The 14,235-nt window shown below is 50.4% G+C and overlaps 5 protein-coding genes across 5 annotated transcripts; 3 read left to right on the top strand and 2 right to left on the bottom strand.

Annotated features, from left to right (window-relative positions):
* Nucleotides 1-1,473: 1,473 nt before the first annotated feature.
* Nucleotides 1,474-2,960, top strand: BO88DRAFT_336286 (FMN binding oxidoreductase; the record flags this gene model as incomplete). The annotated part of the gene is made up of 6 exons (XM_025702896.1): nt 1,474-1,539; nt 1,593-1,698; nt 1,755-2,174; nt 2,220-2,239; nt 2,284-2,520; nt 2,571-2,960. 6 exons carry the CDS (start codon nt 1,474-1,476, stop codon nt 2,958-2,960), a joined length of 1,239 nt encoding a protein of 412 aa, XP_025565140.1.
* Nucleotides 2,961-3,524: 564 nt separating this feature from the next.
* On the top strand, nt 3,525-4,193 carry BO88DRAFT_336033 (snoRNA-binding rRNA-processing protein IMP3; the record flags this gene model as incomplete). The annotated part of the gene is made up of 2 exons (XM_025702881.1): nt 3,525-3,917; nt 4,020-4,193. 2 exons carry the CDS (start codon nt 3,525-3,527, stop codon nt 4,191-4,193), a joined length of 567 nt encoding a protein of 188 aa, XP_025565139.1.
* A 289-nt stretch (nt 4,194-4,482) lies between these two features.
* Nucleotides 4,483-5,637, bottom strand: BO88DRAFT_413504 (uncharacterized protein; the record flags this gene model as incomplete). Its single annotated transcript, XM_025708133.1, has 1 exon — nt 4,483-5,637. One exon carries the CDS (start codon nt 5,635-5,637, stop codon nt 4,483-4,485), a length of 1,155 nt encoding a protein of 384 aa, XP_025565138.1.
* A 3,992-nt stretch (nt 5,638-9,629) lies between these two features.
* BO88DRAFT_479533 (uncharacterized protein) lies at nt 9,630-13,678 on the top strand (the record flags this gene model as incomplete). Its single annotated transcript, XM_025712084.1, has 27 exons — nt 9,630-9,757; nt 9,802-9,883; nt 10,006-10,009; nt 10,058-10,136; nt 10,186-10,264; nt 10,447-10,518; nt 10,574-10,598; nt 10,655-10,658; nt 10,705-10,784; nt 10,831-10,910; nt 10,959-11,045; nt 11,180-11,188; nt 11,242-11,429; nt 11,474-11,596; nt 11,674-11,742; nt 11,802-11,874; nt 11,928-12,003; nt 12,065-12,129; nt 12,184-12,262; nt 12,293-12,388; nt 12,447-12,532; nt 12,721-12,793; nt 12,960-13,046; nt 13,102-13,334; nt 13,458-13,464; nt 13,519-13,632; nt 13,656-13,678. The coding sequence occupies 27 exons, from the start codon at nt 9,630-9,632 to the stop codon at nt 13,676-13,678; spliced, it is 2,121 nt and encodes a 706-aa protein (XP_025565137.1).
* On the bottom strand, nt 13,613-14,112 carry BO88DRAFT_249352 (uncharacterized protein). The gene is made up of 2 exons (XM_025702201.1): nt 13,924-14,112; nt 13,613-13,874 (listed from the first exon to the last, which is right to left on the bottom strand). Exons 1-2 carry the CDS (start codon nt 14,071-14,073, stop codon nt 13,755-13,757), a joined length of 270 nt encoding a protein of 89 aa, XP_025565136.1. The 5' UTR covers nt 14,074-14,112; the 3' UTR covers nt 13,613-13,754.
* Between the last annotated feature and the right edge of the window lie 123 nt (nt 14,113-14,235).

Here is a 14,235-nt window from a genome sequence, read left to right as displayed (position 1 = left end):
GAGCGCTTTTTGTTTCCCGGATCCTGCTTGGAAGGATGCGCTTTTGTATACCCCCATTCTTTCACGGATTCTGACCCCTCTTAATGACGATTCTGTTGTCGGATACCACCGATGTCGGACTAGTTTTGGTTAGCATAGATGCTGGTCTTGTGATGGATAAAACGGATGATTCAATGATCAGATCTTTTTTTCGGGCTATAGTTTTGCCTTTTCGTGGAATCCCGCTAGACTGGAACTCGTAGCTTCCTTCATCTTCCGACATCACCCCGACATCACCCTTGTAGTTATTACGGTGGATATCTGTCTACCCCATGATTCCGAATCGACCCGCTAGTATCCTTTTGGGCGAGCTTTTTTGTTTCCGAATCGGGCCTGAATACCCCTGCACCTGCAGTCAGCGTCATGTGATGAGGGGATTCATCTCCATGCGGGGAAGGACAACGACATCTGCCAGTGAGTCACCACCTCACGGCTTCACATGTTAGTGGTCCTGCTGTTGCTGATCATTCCAATTTAATTATTCTATACAGACAGAGTCTAGCCACATCCAGACGAGCGATGGTCAGGCTGTCCCGCGGCCAGACCGTGATATATGATCAGGATGCATCAACCTAGGCAACATGGGTCATTGGCATGTGAAGTGGGGATAAAATGACAGTCTCACCCCAGACGCAGGGTCTTCTCCATCACGGACCGTACAGATAAGCTTCTGCAAGCTAAGCAATAGAGCTGCAGCTCGTACAGGCCCTGTCAGATCGGCGATGGATTCCGCCGTCATCTCCCCGTCCGATCGGTTCCACTGGGCTGAAATCGGTAATTAGCCGGGGGTGAAGCTATAGCTCGATTTGACTCGAAAAGGCCCTGTCACAGCTGTCAAAAGGTGGTTCCACGGACGGATTACCCTGTATTGTCCGAGTGGTCGGGAGGCTGCATCCCGATGTCCGGCTATCTTGACCGTGGATATCCGGTCGTCCGAGGTTTCACGCGGGGGACCATTTTCCTCCGATTTTACCCCAACTGCGGATTTCGTCCCTCATTAAGCTTGACTGGCTGATGCTTTCTGATTAGCTCAGAACTGGGGTCAGAATGAGGGGATAGTGCTGTTTCATCCTGACTTATGATCTCTTCTATAAGCACGGACCGACTCGGCAATTATTGGAGTCGGCTCGTCTATCTTGGTGGTAATTAGGACCCATACAGCTCCAACTCAATGATCATTCTTACTTACTCTAATTTGTTACAAGTAGATGATGCTCTTCACATGCTTATTGTTGTGCTAGCAGCCGGAACCGATAAGCATTTGCACAGATCTTGGCTCGATGCTAACGGCTATCCCCACATTGCGCCATGAACACCTCCACGTGGATTCTGGCCTCGGCTGCTTTTTCGGGCCGCCGGTGACTTATCACGGGCAACCCCCAGTTTTTCAGGGTCGCATTCAGCTTTTCCTTTTCTGTCACCGGCACACACACTATGGCGTCCTTGCATGATCCCGTTAAGCTTCCCTGCGGGCTGGTCTTTCCGAACCGCCTAGCCAAGGTGGGTGGCTCAATTTCCCGGAAGCTTAATCATGATTTGTCTGACTCGCCCAGGCTGCGATGGCCGAGGCACTGGCCGGGTCAGGCAATGAGCCGACTCCAACGTTGCTGAAGGCATACGACCAATGGGGACAAGGAGGTTGGGGGGCTCTCCTTACAGGTAGCGACCCACTGTCAGCGCACATAGTACGCTTCTAACTGCAATATGATGATTAGGAAATGTCCAGGTGGATGTGGACCATCTCGGAAACCCTTGGGATCCTGCCTTGCATGCTGAGTACACAGGAACAGAAGGCAACGAGGCTCTAGTTGCACGCTGGAGCCAGTACGCCAAGACGTGCCAACAGCATGGCACTCGGTGTATCGTACAGGCCTGCCATCCTGGCCGCCAAACACCCCGGGCTGCAGGCCGTAGAGGCGTCTTGGCTCCGTCGATTGCACCTAGTGCGATTCCTCTTGATATGGGTGACGGCTTGGTGCAGCGTCTGCTCACCTGGCTCGTTTTTTCGCCACCCCGAGAAATGACTCAGGTTGATATCGACCGGGTCACTCGCCAGTTTGTGGACACGGCCCGCCTGATGGCCGACAGCGGATTCTCCGGAATCGAGCTGCATGGAGCACACGGTTACCTGATTGGTATGTAAATACTGTTCTCGCCACTGGTCGCAAGCTAATGAACAGATCAATTTCTGAACGCCAAGGTAGTTACGCCCAGTATTCGGATGAGCCACGCTAACTGAAAAAGTCCAACAAACGCACCGATGCATACGGCGGGACGGCAGAGAAGAGAGCCAAATTTGTGGTCGACATGATCCACGCGATCCGCGAGGTGGTGCCGCCGACTTTTGCTATCGGCATCAAGCTCAACTCTGCTGACCACAGCTCCTCGACATTTGAAGACACGATGACCCAGATCGGACTTCTCATTGAAGCAGGCATTGACTTTTTGGAAGTCAGCGGCGGCAGCTACGAGAACCCAACGGTCAGCACACGTTATTTGTTCATACTCATGTTGAGACTGACATGTCTTAGATGATGGGACCCGAGAAACGCCCGAGCACTGTCGCTCGGGAGGCATTCTTCATCGAATTTGCCACCGAAACTCGCAAGCGCTTCCCGGATCTTGTGCTTATGCTGACTGGCGGTTTCCGGACCCGTGCTGGCGCCATGTCTGCTTTGCAGCAGAATGCGTGCGACGTGGTGGGAATTGGACGCCCGGCAGCGATTGAGCCGAAACTGCCCTTGATTCTGATGGACGAGAGCGTTTCGGATGAAAAGGCGCAGTTGGTGCTGAACCGAGTTCCGATGCCGTTCCTTGCACGGTTGCTTCCACTGAAGGGGATTGGAGCTGGATTGGAGAGTTCCTTCTATGCGAAGCAGATTAAGCGGATCGCGATGGGATTGAAGACATTTCTCCCGTAGTGCTGCTGTGTCGAAGGATGAGTCATCGGAATATACATGTATATCAGAGACACTAGAATATAGATAGATTGTTATTTAGAAATATAAATAGACATATGGTATAGACGATAGACTATCAAAAGCAAGCTGAATTGTATCATCGATGTCCCCAACTGGTTCACATTGTACCAAGATAAGCAGACCAGCACATTGCTTTGCAAGCCAAGTGAAACAGTGATATCGAATGAAAAGCAACATGATCTAGAACACTCATGCTGATTTACTTTTCCTCCAGCATTTATTGATAAAAAGTGTCTAATTAGCAGTATACCTCTCATCACCACACCACATAACCAGAAGCTACACCGCCCTCTCCACCGCCCCACTCCCAACCAACCACAGCCCCCCCTCACTCCCAAGCACACCCATTCTACCCGACAAATCCACCACTCCAATTGAATCCTATCCCCAAAATTTTCTTATCAGCCAAACCATCACCACCTTCACCTTTCACCCTTCACCTTTTCTTATTACCACCACACCCACCCTCCGAAAGTCCCTCCGGGACATTTAATCTCAATCAAAATGCCCCGCGCCCTCAAACACCACGAGAAAAAACTCCTGCGCAAAGTCGACTTCCACACGTACAAATCCGACAACAACCACCGAGAATCACAAATCCGCACACGCTACCACCTGCAAGACCCCCTCGACTACCGCAAATACAACCAGCTATGCGGATCCCTACGCCAACTAGCCCACAAGCTATCCGAACTGGACCCTGAGAGCGATCCCGTTCGCAAGAAGCTGGAGTCCGAGGTGCTGGATAAGTTGTTCCGTATGGGCATTTTGAAGCAGAGTCGGGAACAAGGGGCGGGGCTTTCGAGGGTCGAGAGGGAGGTTACTGTTAGTGCGTTTTGTCGGAGGAGACTTGCGGTGTGGATGGCGAGGAGTGGGATGGTGGAGAATGTTAAGACTGTATGTTTCTCTCTCTCTCATTTATTTTTTCCCCCCTTGGGGATATGGGGGTGGTTGTGTTTGGTAAAAGGGAGTGTAACGGTTATGCTAATCTGCTTCTAGGCTGTCACTTTCATCGAGCAGGGCCATGTTCGCGTCGGGACGGAGGTCGTTACGGATCCGGCGTACCTTGTTACGAGGAATTTGGAGGATTTCGTGACTTGGGTCGACTCTTCGAAGATTAAGAGGAGTATTATGCAATATCGGGATAATTTGGATGATTTTGATATGTTGTGATACCTCTATTGATTTCATTTTATTTTCAATTTGTGTGTGTGTTGTGTGATTTGGGGTTTGTTTGGAGTTTATGGAAAAGTCACTTGTGTATTGAAATATACTACTATATTACTGCTATGTTAGGCATGTGCTGTGTTGAATAGATGCATATGCATACTGGTGTCTGTATAATTCGTATATCATTATAAAGAATGCATCTAGCTGGGTATCAAATGCAATCAATCATCCGCCGGAAATAAAGCACGCTGGGACTGATAACAACAACTAAGGCTATAACTCCAGGAAATGGTTAAGCAGTCTTCACTCTCCCTCCCATTCGATGAATCACCGTCTTCCGGCTTAATTTGAAACCCTTCGGAAGGGTCCCTCCCCGCTTACTTTCGCACTCTTCTGGTAAATCCATGCGGAACCGCCGTACACTCCCCTCATAGTTCCCCTTCCCGTCCTTGCCCTCTTCGAAGAACGGCGTGCGGTGGTCTCCGAATTGACACCATCGCGGCGCTACTCGGCGCCAGAATCCACGTACTCCACTGCTGGCGCGGTCGATCTTTTCGTATTCGCGCCTCCGTGTGGAGGGCGATGTCCAGTCGATTACTGTGACTGTGGGTTGCACGGGTGACGTGCATGCTGGCTCGTAGGCTGAGAAAGTAGCTGCGCGGATTGGAGCCCGTGGGGAGTCGTTTTGATTACTTTGGTCTTGGTAGGTCGAGATGGAGAGTGGTGTTCGTAGAGTAGATGGGGAGCTGGCGTTGGATGCAGAGCGCAGAGGGCGTGGAGGTGTTCGTGATGTGCTGGAAGATGGGGGTCGAGATGCTGATACTGATCCTGATACTCGTGGGCTAGGTTTAGTTGTAGAGAGGCCGTCGTCTTGAAATAGACGGCATGATTCACGATGCAGAGCTATCAGGTCTTCACGCCGGGCTGTTCGATCGGATATCGGTGTTATAGAAGCTGTGGTTGCGGAGCGACGGTGTGAGTGGAGGGAGCTGTGTTGGCTGTGAGGGCTGGAGCGTCGCGAGGAGTGAAGCTGCTCTGGGGATTTGGTTGTTGTTGGTGATGGAGGTGAAGTTGTTCTTTTGCGTTTGGAGGTGCGTCGACTATTTGTTTTGGAAGATGATGGAGTAGTCGTGGTGGTGGTGGTCTCCATCCCGTCGGAGAGCTGCTCATCCACTACTGGGATAGATACGATGGGCGGACTGCCTGCCCCCACGGTGATATCGGTGACTTCGAGAGTGGTGGCGTATACTTCTTTTGAATTAGGGTCGTTCACACCGGGTGAGACGATGGAGAGAGAAGGGACTTTTGTCATCAAATAGGAAGTAGGTGTAGATGTATGCTCTGGCGCTGGGCTGAGCGGTGGGGAAGAGATCGTAGGAGAAAGAGGACGATGGTTGGAAGAGCCACCAGGAAGATCGGGGCGCTGGCATGTGAACGTGGCCGCCATCGTTATTTGTGCCTGTGCCTGGCCTGCAACTCCAGGGCCGAGAACCACAGCGGGATGGGATGTGTTTGACTGAAGAATGACGCGGTCCAGCCGGGTTCACATGCTCCCTGCCAAATGGCACCAGTCAGGAGAGCAGTGAAGAATGCGCGATCAACAGCGGGTGAACATGCTTGTGCTATAAACAGAAATAGGAGAAAAGCGATCGAAATAAAGATGGGGTAGAGAGTAAAAAGAAAAACGAAAGGAGGAAAAGGGTGTGTTCTATGGGAGTATGTCAGGAGGACAGAGAGAACCCGATAAGATTAGGGTTCTGAGAGGGGAGGGGGGAAGTAGTAGTTGGCTGCTGGCAAGGGACAAATGATGAGGGTCAGTCGATCTTCAGAACACGAGGATCATCAGCACGTTTTAGGGATAGTCACGATGTACAGTGTAGGGGTTGCTCTAAGAAAATGAAAGACAGGGGGGAAGGATTTGCGGGATGAATGAATGCACCTGGCAAGGAAGGGATGAATAGATAGATAGATAGTTAGTTAACTAAGGGGTGGGTTCGAGACAGGTCTTATTATAAGTAGAACTAGACTACGAAAGATGAACTAAAGGTTCACCGACCAGGCATGCCAACTTCGACTTTAGTTTCTTTGCAAGCGCCTGCAAGACCCTCCCCGGCGGCAGACCAAACCGGTTCAATCTTTAAACACGGGCTACTTTTAGTTTAAGAGTGTGGAACTGCCAGATGATCGTATCCCTGTGTAGAATCGGGGTTGACGCCAGTTCAGCAAACCCGTCCTGAAATAGTCAAGCACGAAGCATAATGAGAAATCGAAACAACTTGCTTTGAAGGCCCAAAGAAAGAAAAGCCTCCCCGCATAGTCTCTCGCCCGAAAGTTAATACTATTGAAGATTCAGTGTGATAGGTCCAAAAGACCGATCTATCATCTTTTGTTCTCTTCTTTGCAGCGGGGCATGTCACCACCCCCCGTGTTGTGTGTGTGTGTGTGTGTGTGTGTGTGTGTGCTGCTGCTGGTGAGATTTCCTCCCCCTTGCAGTTCACCAATAAGACTCCCGGATAATACTAACAAGAGGGATTAGTACTAGTAGTTGGATCATGTCCCTGCATGTCAATGGAGTGATGGTCTCCAATCAGCACCATCAGCCACCAGGGGGGGGATCAAGGTACCTTTTGGAGTTTCCCACCCGTGGAAATATTCTAGTGTCCCCGTTTAGCCCCTCCAGCTAAATCCTTCCACGCGATGGTGTGAATGTTAGTGAGCTGGATGATTGCACCATTAATTGCCCTGGCAGACTGGCAGTAAAGTACTTCAGTTAGTACCTTCCCTTGCTTGCAAAGAGGGGGGCCATTGGGGATCCAGACTGTGTCCACTGGGGAGTGTGAAGCGAATCCATTGGATTGTTTACTACTACTATCGACTTAGTGTCTCCTGCCAGCCAATCTGTGGTTCGTCGCCCCGCCCGTCGCTCATTCCACGGCTGCTGCTTTTTCACCGCCAGTTATTGCAGGCGCAGATGAGTTCAACAATAATTTATGGAATAGTCTGTTTGCTAGAATTTTGCCGTGAATGAAGATAGTATACTCATTCTGATAGATTCTACTGAAATTAGTTCTCTCAATGTGTAAGTGGGAGTGTGTGCGTGTCTTAAATTCTCCCCAGACAACCTCCCCTCCTCCAAGAATCCAGTAAGCGCTATCTCAAACAGCAACATTCCCTGTTGTGAAACCCCACCATGACGCTGCCTGCAGATTACTACTATCGTCACTGCATCCAAGTTCTGCCGCAATTTTGGGTATCCTCCCTCTTGTAGCTTGTAGCCTGACCGAACCTTCCAGGCGCCCGTATGGCACACAAAACTTAAAACTTCCTGCTTCCCAAACCACATCGGCGCTATCTCATGTGCCAGCATTGCCAAGCCCAGTTTCACTTACCGCCATTGCCCTCCAATGACTTCCACCACACCGCAATCCTGTGATCTTCATCTTTCGTGATCCAGAACTGTGCGGTGCTACTTTGGTCGCTCGGGCGAGATACGTACCATTCCCGCTGTGCCTTCTCCATACTCAAGTGAACTACTAACCCGGGGATGCAATACTAGCCAATCGATTGACAATCTTCGAGAAACCTCCCCGCCAGATAATCCCCGAAGCTGCGTGGCCACCGTCGATCTTGGCTTTCCACCACTAGTGACGTCTTGGCATGCCCTACGCTCGGCCTTTCTCTATAATTCTCTGTTGGTCTGCATGCATATAACGTGTCGAGAGGTCTTGAGACAGATAGCACGTGGGTTACCAGCATGGGGGCTGGGATTATATCTACGTGGTATGTGACATGAGTAGACCTGTAGAACTAGTTCTATTCCTTTGAGATGCTATATCTGCTTGCTAGTATTGAGAGGCTGGCTGGCGCTTAGTAGTCAGTAGTACTAATAGTATATATTTCTGTAGCCTGATGTGGTACTAATATCGACATGATCAAGCGGAATTGCATTCCTACTACAACGTCACTATGTCTCGTAGACTTAGGAAGCCATGCTACAGTAGTAATATAAACCATACAATATATGAACGGCTGCTTCTATATTTGACTCAGTTCTCTCTTAGCAACCCGTCGGGAAGTCCCTGATTTAATGGTGATGGCTGCCGGAATACACCTCCGTTGTTTAAAGCTCGTTTTTATACGCCCGAAATACTACCTTGTATTCGCTGGTGTCGACAGCTTCTGTTTGCTCCAGGATATCCAAGTATTCTTGGGCTGTTATAATGTAGGATCTGTTGTTTCTTCTTATGTAGTCGCGAGGGTTTTGAGCTGCTATAGACTCGCTTGCTAAAGACTCATCAATTTTTGTGATCTTGGCCGACGATAGACCAGGGAGAATCATAAAGCTATGTTATGTTACTACTAATACCCAGCTGGATGTAGTATACTTCACTGGGTAGGAGCCTCAATTCTATACTTAGACCAGACCTGGTGAAAACCTTGGCTCTCGGCTGTAGTACCATGGAACTCATTCAACAAGAACTATAGCGACTCAATTCGGCCGAAGCTATACCTCGAGAGTAAACAATTCCCTACGAAACGTGAAATCTCCTACTCCCATTGTGGGGATGGAGCAGTAACACTCGTCTTGTTGTATTATACTGTACTGTAGTTCTTTATTCCGGTATTGAGGCTGTTCTGCTCGTGAAGTGACAAGACAAGGTAGTCGCGTCTCATTACCCGATACGGCAGGTGTTACTCCCATAGTAGACTGACTCTTCGTCGACCACTTCACTCCAGCTTCTTCCCATTCACACCCTGACACAACCCAAGGAGAACCAAGTTGCAACATTGACAATCTATGTGGATATACAGCCAGAGCCTTCTGGCCATATACTCCCGTTTTGGACTCATCTACAAGCGTTTCCCATGGATTTGCAGAGCTATAGGACCTATTGTTAGTACCCAACTCCCTCATGTTGCAGAATCCTGATGCTAACGATACTACATTTACGTCCAAATCTGCTGAGATTTTCATGGGATTGCTACCATGAACTCAGAACTGTGACAGAGTCATATCAAGCTGGTTTATTCACCATGTCGTAAGGGAAAGATTCACTGGTATTTAAAACTCTTCCCTTGCCCCCCCAGAGAGGCTGGAAACTTCTTCTCCCACATATTTCTGCCATCTCTTTGCCTTTCTCTTCCTCTTCTTCTTCTCATCTTCTCTTCCATCTCTTGACATCTAACTGCCATCTACTTTCATCTACTTGCCATCTCTCTACTATCTCTTGACATCTACTTTCATCTATCTACCATCTATTGACATCTATATACCATATCTTGACATCTATCTGCCATTTCCTGCCATTTCCTGCCATTTTTGCCATCTACTGACATCTATCTGCCACATAGCCTACCTTTACTTACCAACTAACCTTCCAGATCTTCTAGTAGGTAATCCCAGCTATTTCCTGTCACTTACCCACTCATCTATTCCATATGTGTCTTGCCTTTCTGTTTTTGAGCGTGACTGACTTTGGTATAGGACACTCTGACACCACTGGCCTTGGTTGGGTGGATGGGACGGGCCTGGGAAACCTCGACACACGACTAGACACAGTAGACCAGTGAGTATCCCCAGTTATCTACTGATATTTGCTGACATTCATAGAACACCCACACGCGACTGGCCTTGGTTGGGTGGATGGGACGGGCCTGGGAAACCTCGACACACGACTAGACACAGTAGACCAGTGAGTATCCCCAGTTATCTACTGATATTTGCTGACATTCATAGAACACCCACACGCGACTGGCCTAGGTTGGGTGGCTGGGACGGGCCTGGGAAATCCCGACACACGACTAGACACAGTAGACCAGTGAGTACTCCCGCCTAACTAGCTGCTGAAGATGACTGACTTATGCAGAACACCCACACGCGACTGGCCTAGGTTGGGTGGCTGGGATGGGCCAGGGTAGCGACACTCAAGTAGACACAGTAGACCTGTGAGTACTTCCCTGATGAGCTTCTGATCATACTGGCTGACTGGCACAGAACACCCAAACGCGACTGGCCTAGGTTGGGCGGATGGGATGGGCCAGGGTATCGACACTCAACTAAACACAGTAGACCTGTGAGTACTTTTGACAGACCTCCGATCATACTGGCTGACTGGTACAGAACTCCCACACGCGGCTGGCCTCGGTTGGGCGGATGGGACGGGCCTGGGACAACAACACTCTCCTGACACAGTAACCCACAGGTAGCACTCTCCTCCTGACCAGCTGCTGGTAAAAATGGCTGACATGTACAGAGCACCTATACTATACTGGCCTAGGTTGGGTGGATGGGACGGGCCTGGGACAACAACACGCCACACACAACACAGTGAGTACATCCTAGTTGGCTTTCAAATGTCTTTTGATTTACTAATCTTGCACAGGCTCATCAACATACCTGGCCCCAAGGTAGGGTGGCAGGGACGGGCCTGGGTTATATATATACATACTTTCTACTAACCCAGCACAGTGAGTGTTCCCTGGCTTGACGTTCTGTTTTACTGACTCTTCACAGGCGCGACAACACCTCCGGCCCCAAGGTAGGGTGGCAGGGACGGGCCTGGGTTATATATACTTACTTTCCAACCCAACACGGTGAGTGTTCCCTGACTTGGAATCCTGTTTTACTGACTCATCGTAGGCGCGACAACTCTTCTGGCCCACGGTAGGGTGGAAGGGACGGGCCTGGGACAACAGAGCACAACTCGACAACACAACACAGTGAGTATTCTCTGATTTGTTTACATCGTCAGTACTGACTTCGTCTAGGACTCATACGGGTCTGGCCTCATGGTTGGGTGGATGGGACGGGCCTGGAAGACCATATTATATATACTTACTCCTATATACAACACAGTGAGTACTCTTGAGCTGAACTTCGCTTTTTTGCTGACTTACAATAAGCGCGACAACTTCTCTGGCCCCATGGTTGGGTGGATGGGATGGGCCTGGAAGACCATATTATATATACCTGCTCGTTTATTACACAGGGGCTTACAGTAAGTATTACAACCACAGCTCTCCTTGCACGTGCATGTCTAATATTCTACAGGCTTCAGCAACAAGCCAGGCCCTGGTTGGGTGGCAGGGACGGGCCTGGGCTATTCGACGCAATTCAGCTGTCGACATCGGACACAAAGGTGTCATACCAGCTGCCACATCTGGGCATGACGGACTTTGTACAGTCTTCTTGAAAAGCTTCTTCCAACATCGGTTGGGTGGATGGGTCGGGCCTCGAAGGTCATAAGTCGCCATTGTATTTTCGACTTTTACAACACGGCAAGTACTCGTGTTCCTGAACATGACTCTGACTTATCTGGAAAAATAACTGACTCCGTGTCTACTACAGACCTCAACAACAAACCAGGCCCTGGTTGGGTGGCAGGGATGGGCTTGGGTCGTAGCACGTAGACATCGGCTCAGTACTAGATGCAAGTCTTCCCATTTATGGCTCACAGATAGCAGTGTGACTGACTCTTTACAGCCTTGAGCGAACCAAGGCGCGGTTGGTTGGTAGGGACGGGTTGGGTCACTTCGGTGACCCGGCACTGGGGTAAGTCCTCTCATTCATCGCTCACGGACAGTAGTGTGGCTGACATCAACAGCCTCCAGCGTACCAAGCCCTGGTTGGCTTTCAGGCATGGGCTGGGCCGCTGTAGTAGACATAGGTGACCCAGCACTAAGTGTAAGTATTCCCATTTATGGCTCCTGATTAATATTGTGGCTGACTTTCTGCAGCCTCCAGCGAACCAGGCCCTGGTTTGGTTAGCTGGCTGGCACAGGCTGGGTCACCGGATTCAACATCCAACACACAGTTAGTCTCCTCTTTCAGTTCTCTATTTCATAGTTTCTGACATTTAGCAGGGTTCACACAGTGAACCAGGCCTCGGTTGGGCGGTCGGGACGGGCCTGGGACATCGGATTCAACATCCATCACACAGTGAGTGCTCCCTTCCACTTCCCCCGGGTGTATTGTATGTCTGACAGGTTGCAGGGTTTGCTGCAGCGAACCAGGCCTTGGTTGGGTGGTCGGGACGGGCCTGGGACATCAGATTCCACCATCATCACACACAGTAAGCCAGCCTTTCCACTTCTGATTGTAGTGTGTTTGACTCTTAGCAGGGTTCGCAGCAGTGAGCCAAGCCTCGGTTGGGCGGTTGGGAAGGGCCTGGGACATCGGATTCAACATCCATCACATTGTGAGTTAAGCCTTTCACTTCTCATCGTTCTGCTTGTAGTGTGTTTGACTCTTGGTAGGGTTCGCTGCAGCGGACCAGGCCTCGGTTGGGTGGTTGGGACGGGCCTGGGACATCGGACACGGGGGGGTGGAGGGTTTGGATCAAGTAAGTAACTCGATCTTCGGCTTTTATATGGTAATAAGGACTGACTGCCTTTACCTCCATGGTGGAGCGAACCAGGCCCTGGCTGGGTGGCAGGGACGGGCTTGGGACGTAGTTGTAGACTTCGACAACACAGCACTGGCAAGTATTTCCATTCCCATCTCACTGATCGTAATTGGCTGACTATTCAGGTTTTACCGCTCCAACAAACCAAGCCTTGGTTGGGTGGTAGGGTCGGGCTTGGGATATCGGATCCATCATTTAGTGAGTCCTTCGATGTCCGACTGCCCTGATCGCATGTGTGGCTAACTACAAATTCCACAGGCTCACTGCAGTGGTGGACCAGGCCTCGGTTGGGCGGTCGGGATGGGCCTGGGACATCGGACACGGGGGAGGGGGGCTTAAGTCATATGAGTGACTTACAGATTAGGGCTAACTGCCTCTACTTTTGCATGGCCCCAAGCCTTGGTTGGGTGGCAGGGATGGGCTTGGGCTATCGGATTCAACATCCCACACAGTGAGTCTTCCCATTGGCTGCTCGTTTGATTGGATTTGTCACTAACCACGTACAGAGTCCACTGCAGTGGTGAACCTCAGGCCCTGGTTGGGTGGCTGGGACGGGCCTGGGACATCGGACACGGAAGGGGGAGGAGAGTTGGGGAACATGGAAGTGAAGTTGCTAGATTCGCAGAGTTGGGACAAGACTGCATTGTCGACTAACTGTAGAGTGTTACCCGACAAACACATCATGCCTTGGTTGGGTGGATGGGAAGGGCTTGGGATACCGACTAACCACAACAGCACAGTAAGTCTTCTATCTCATTTTCCTGGATAAATTTGTGGCTGACTATCTACAGTTCACCACTGCAGTGAACCGGGCCTCGGCTGGGTGGACGGGACGGGCCTGGGTCATACTAACTAACTTTAGCAACATAGTAAGCTTTCCGAATTATCTCTTCTTTATAATGTGTGGCTGACTGACTCTACAGGGTTCACCACTGCAGTGGACCAGGCCTCGGCTGGGCGGTTGGGACGGGCCTGGGACATAGGATCCAACATCCTTCATACTGCAAGTCTTCCAAGACATCAGGTGTTTCTTGATAGTATGTATGACTGACATCTGTAGGGTTCACCACTGCGGTGAACTAGGCCCTGGTTGGGTGGCAGGGACGGGCCTGAGTCATCGGACACGGGGAGGGGGGGCTTTGGGTCATGTAAGTCGTGGTTAAGCTATCGCTTGGTGTTGGTAAAAGAGCTGACAGACTACACCTTCTGTATTACTCCTTGAAGAACCAGGCCTCGGATGGGCGGTTGGGACGGGCCTGGGCATCGGATTCAACATCCACTATACAGGCAGGTCACCCACTCTATGGCTGTCCAGTTGCATGACTGACTTCTACAGGTTCACCACTGCAGTGAGCCAGGCCTCGGTTGGGCGGCTGGGACGGGCCTGGGACATCGGACGCGGGGGAGGGGGGTGTAAGTAATATCTGACGATAGGGTGAAGGGTTGAAAGCATGACTGACCGATTGATCTTTTCGCATAACCTTGCAACGAATCACGGGCCGGTTGGGCTGTTGTGGTGGAATATGATCACCCATCGTTTGGTATGTAAACTGCCAACAGTGGATTATTTCTAGGAGACCAGTGTGACTAACTGAGCACTAGATTGTTTCCTGGGACACACACTGCAATGGAAAAGTATC

Source organism: Aspergillus vadensis (genome assembly GCF_003184925.1).
Source record: "Aspergillus vadensis CBS 113365 unplaced genomic scaffold BO88scaffold_6, whole genome shotgun sequence".
Lineage (NCBI taxonomy): Eukaryota > Fungi > Ascomycota > Eurotiomycetes > Eurotiales > Aspergillaceae > Aspergillus > Aspergillus vadensis.
This window is presented reverse-complemented; position numbering and strand designations above follow the sequence as displayed.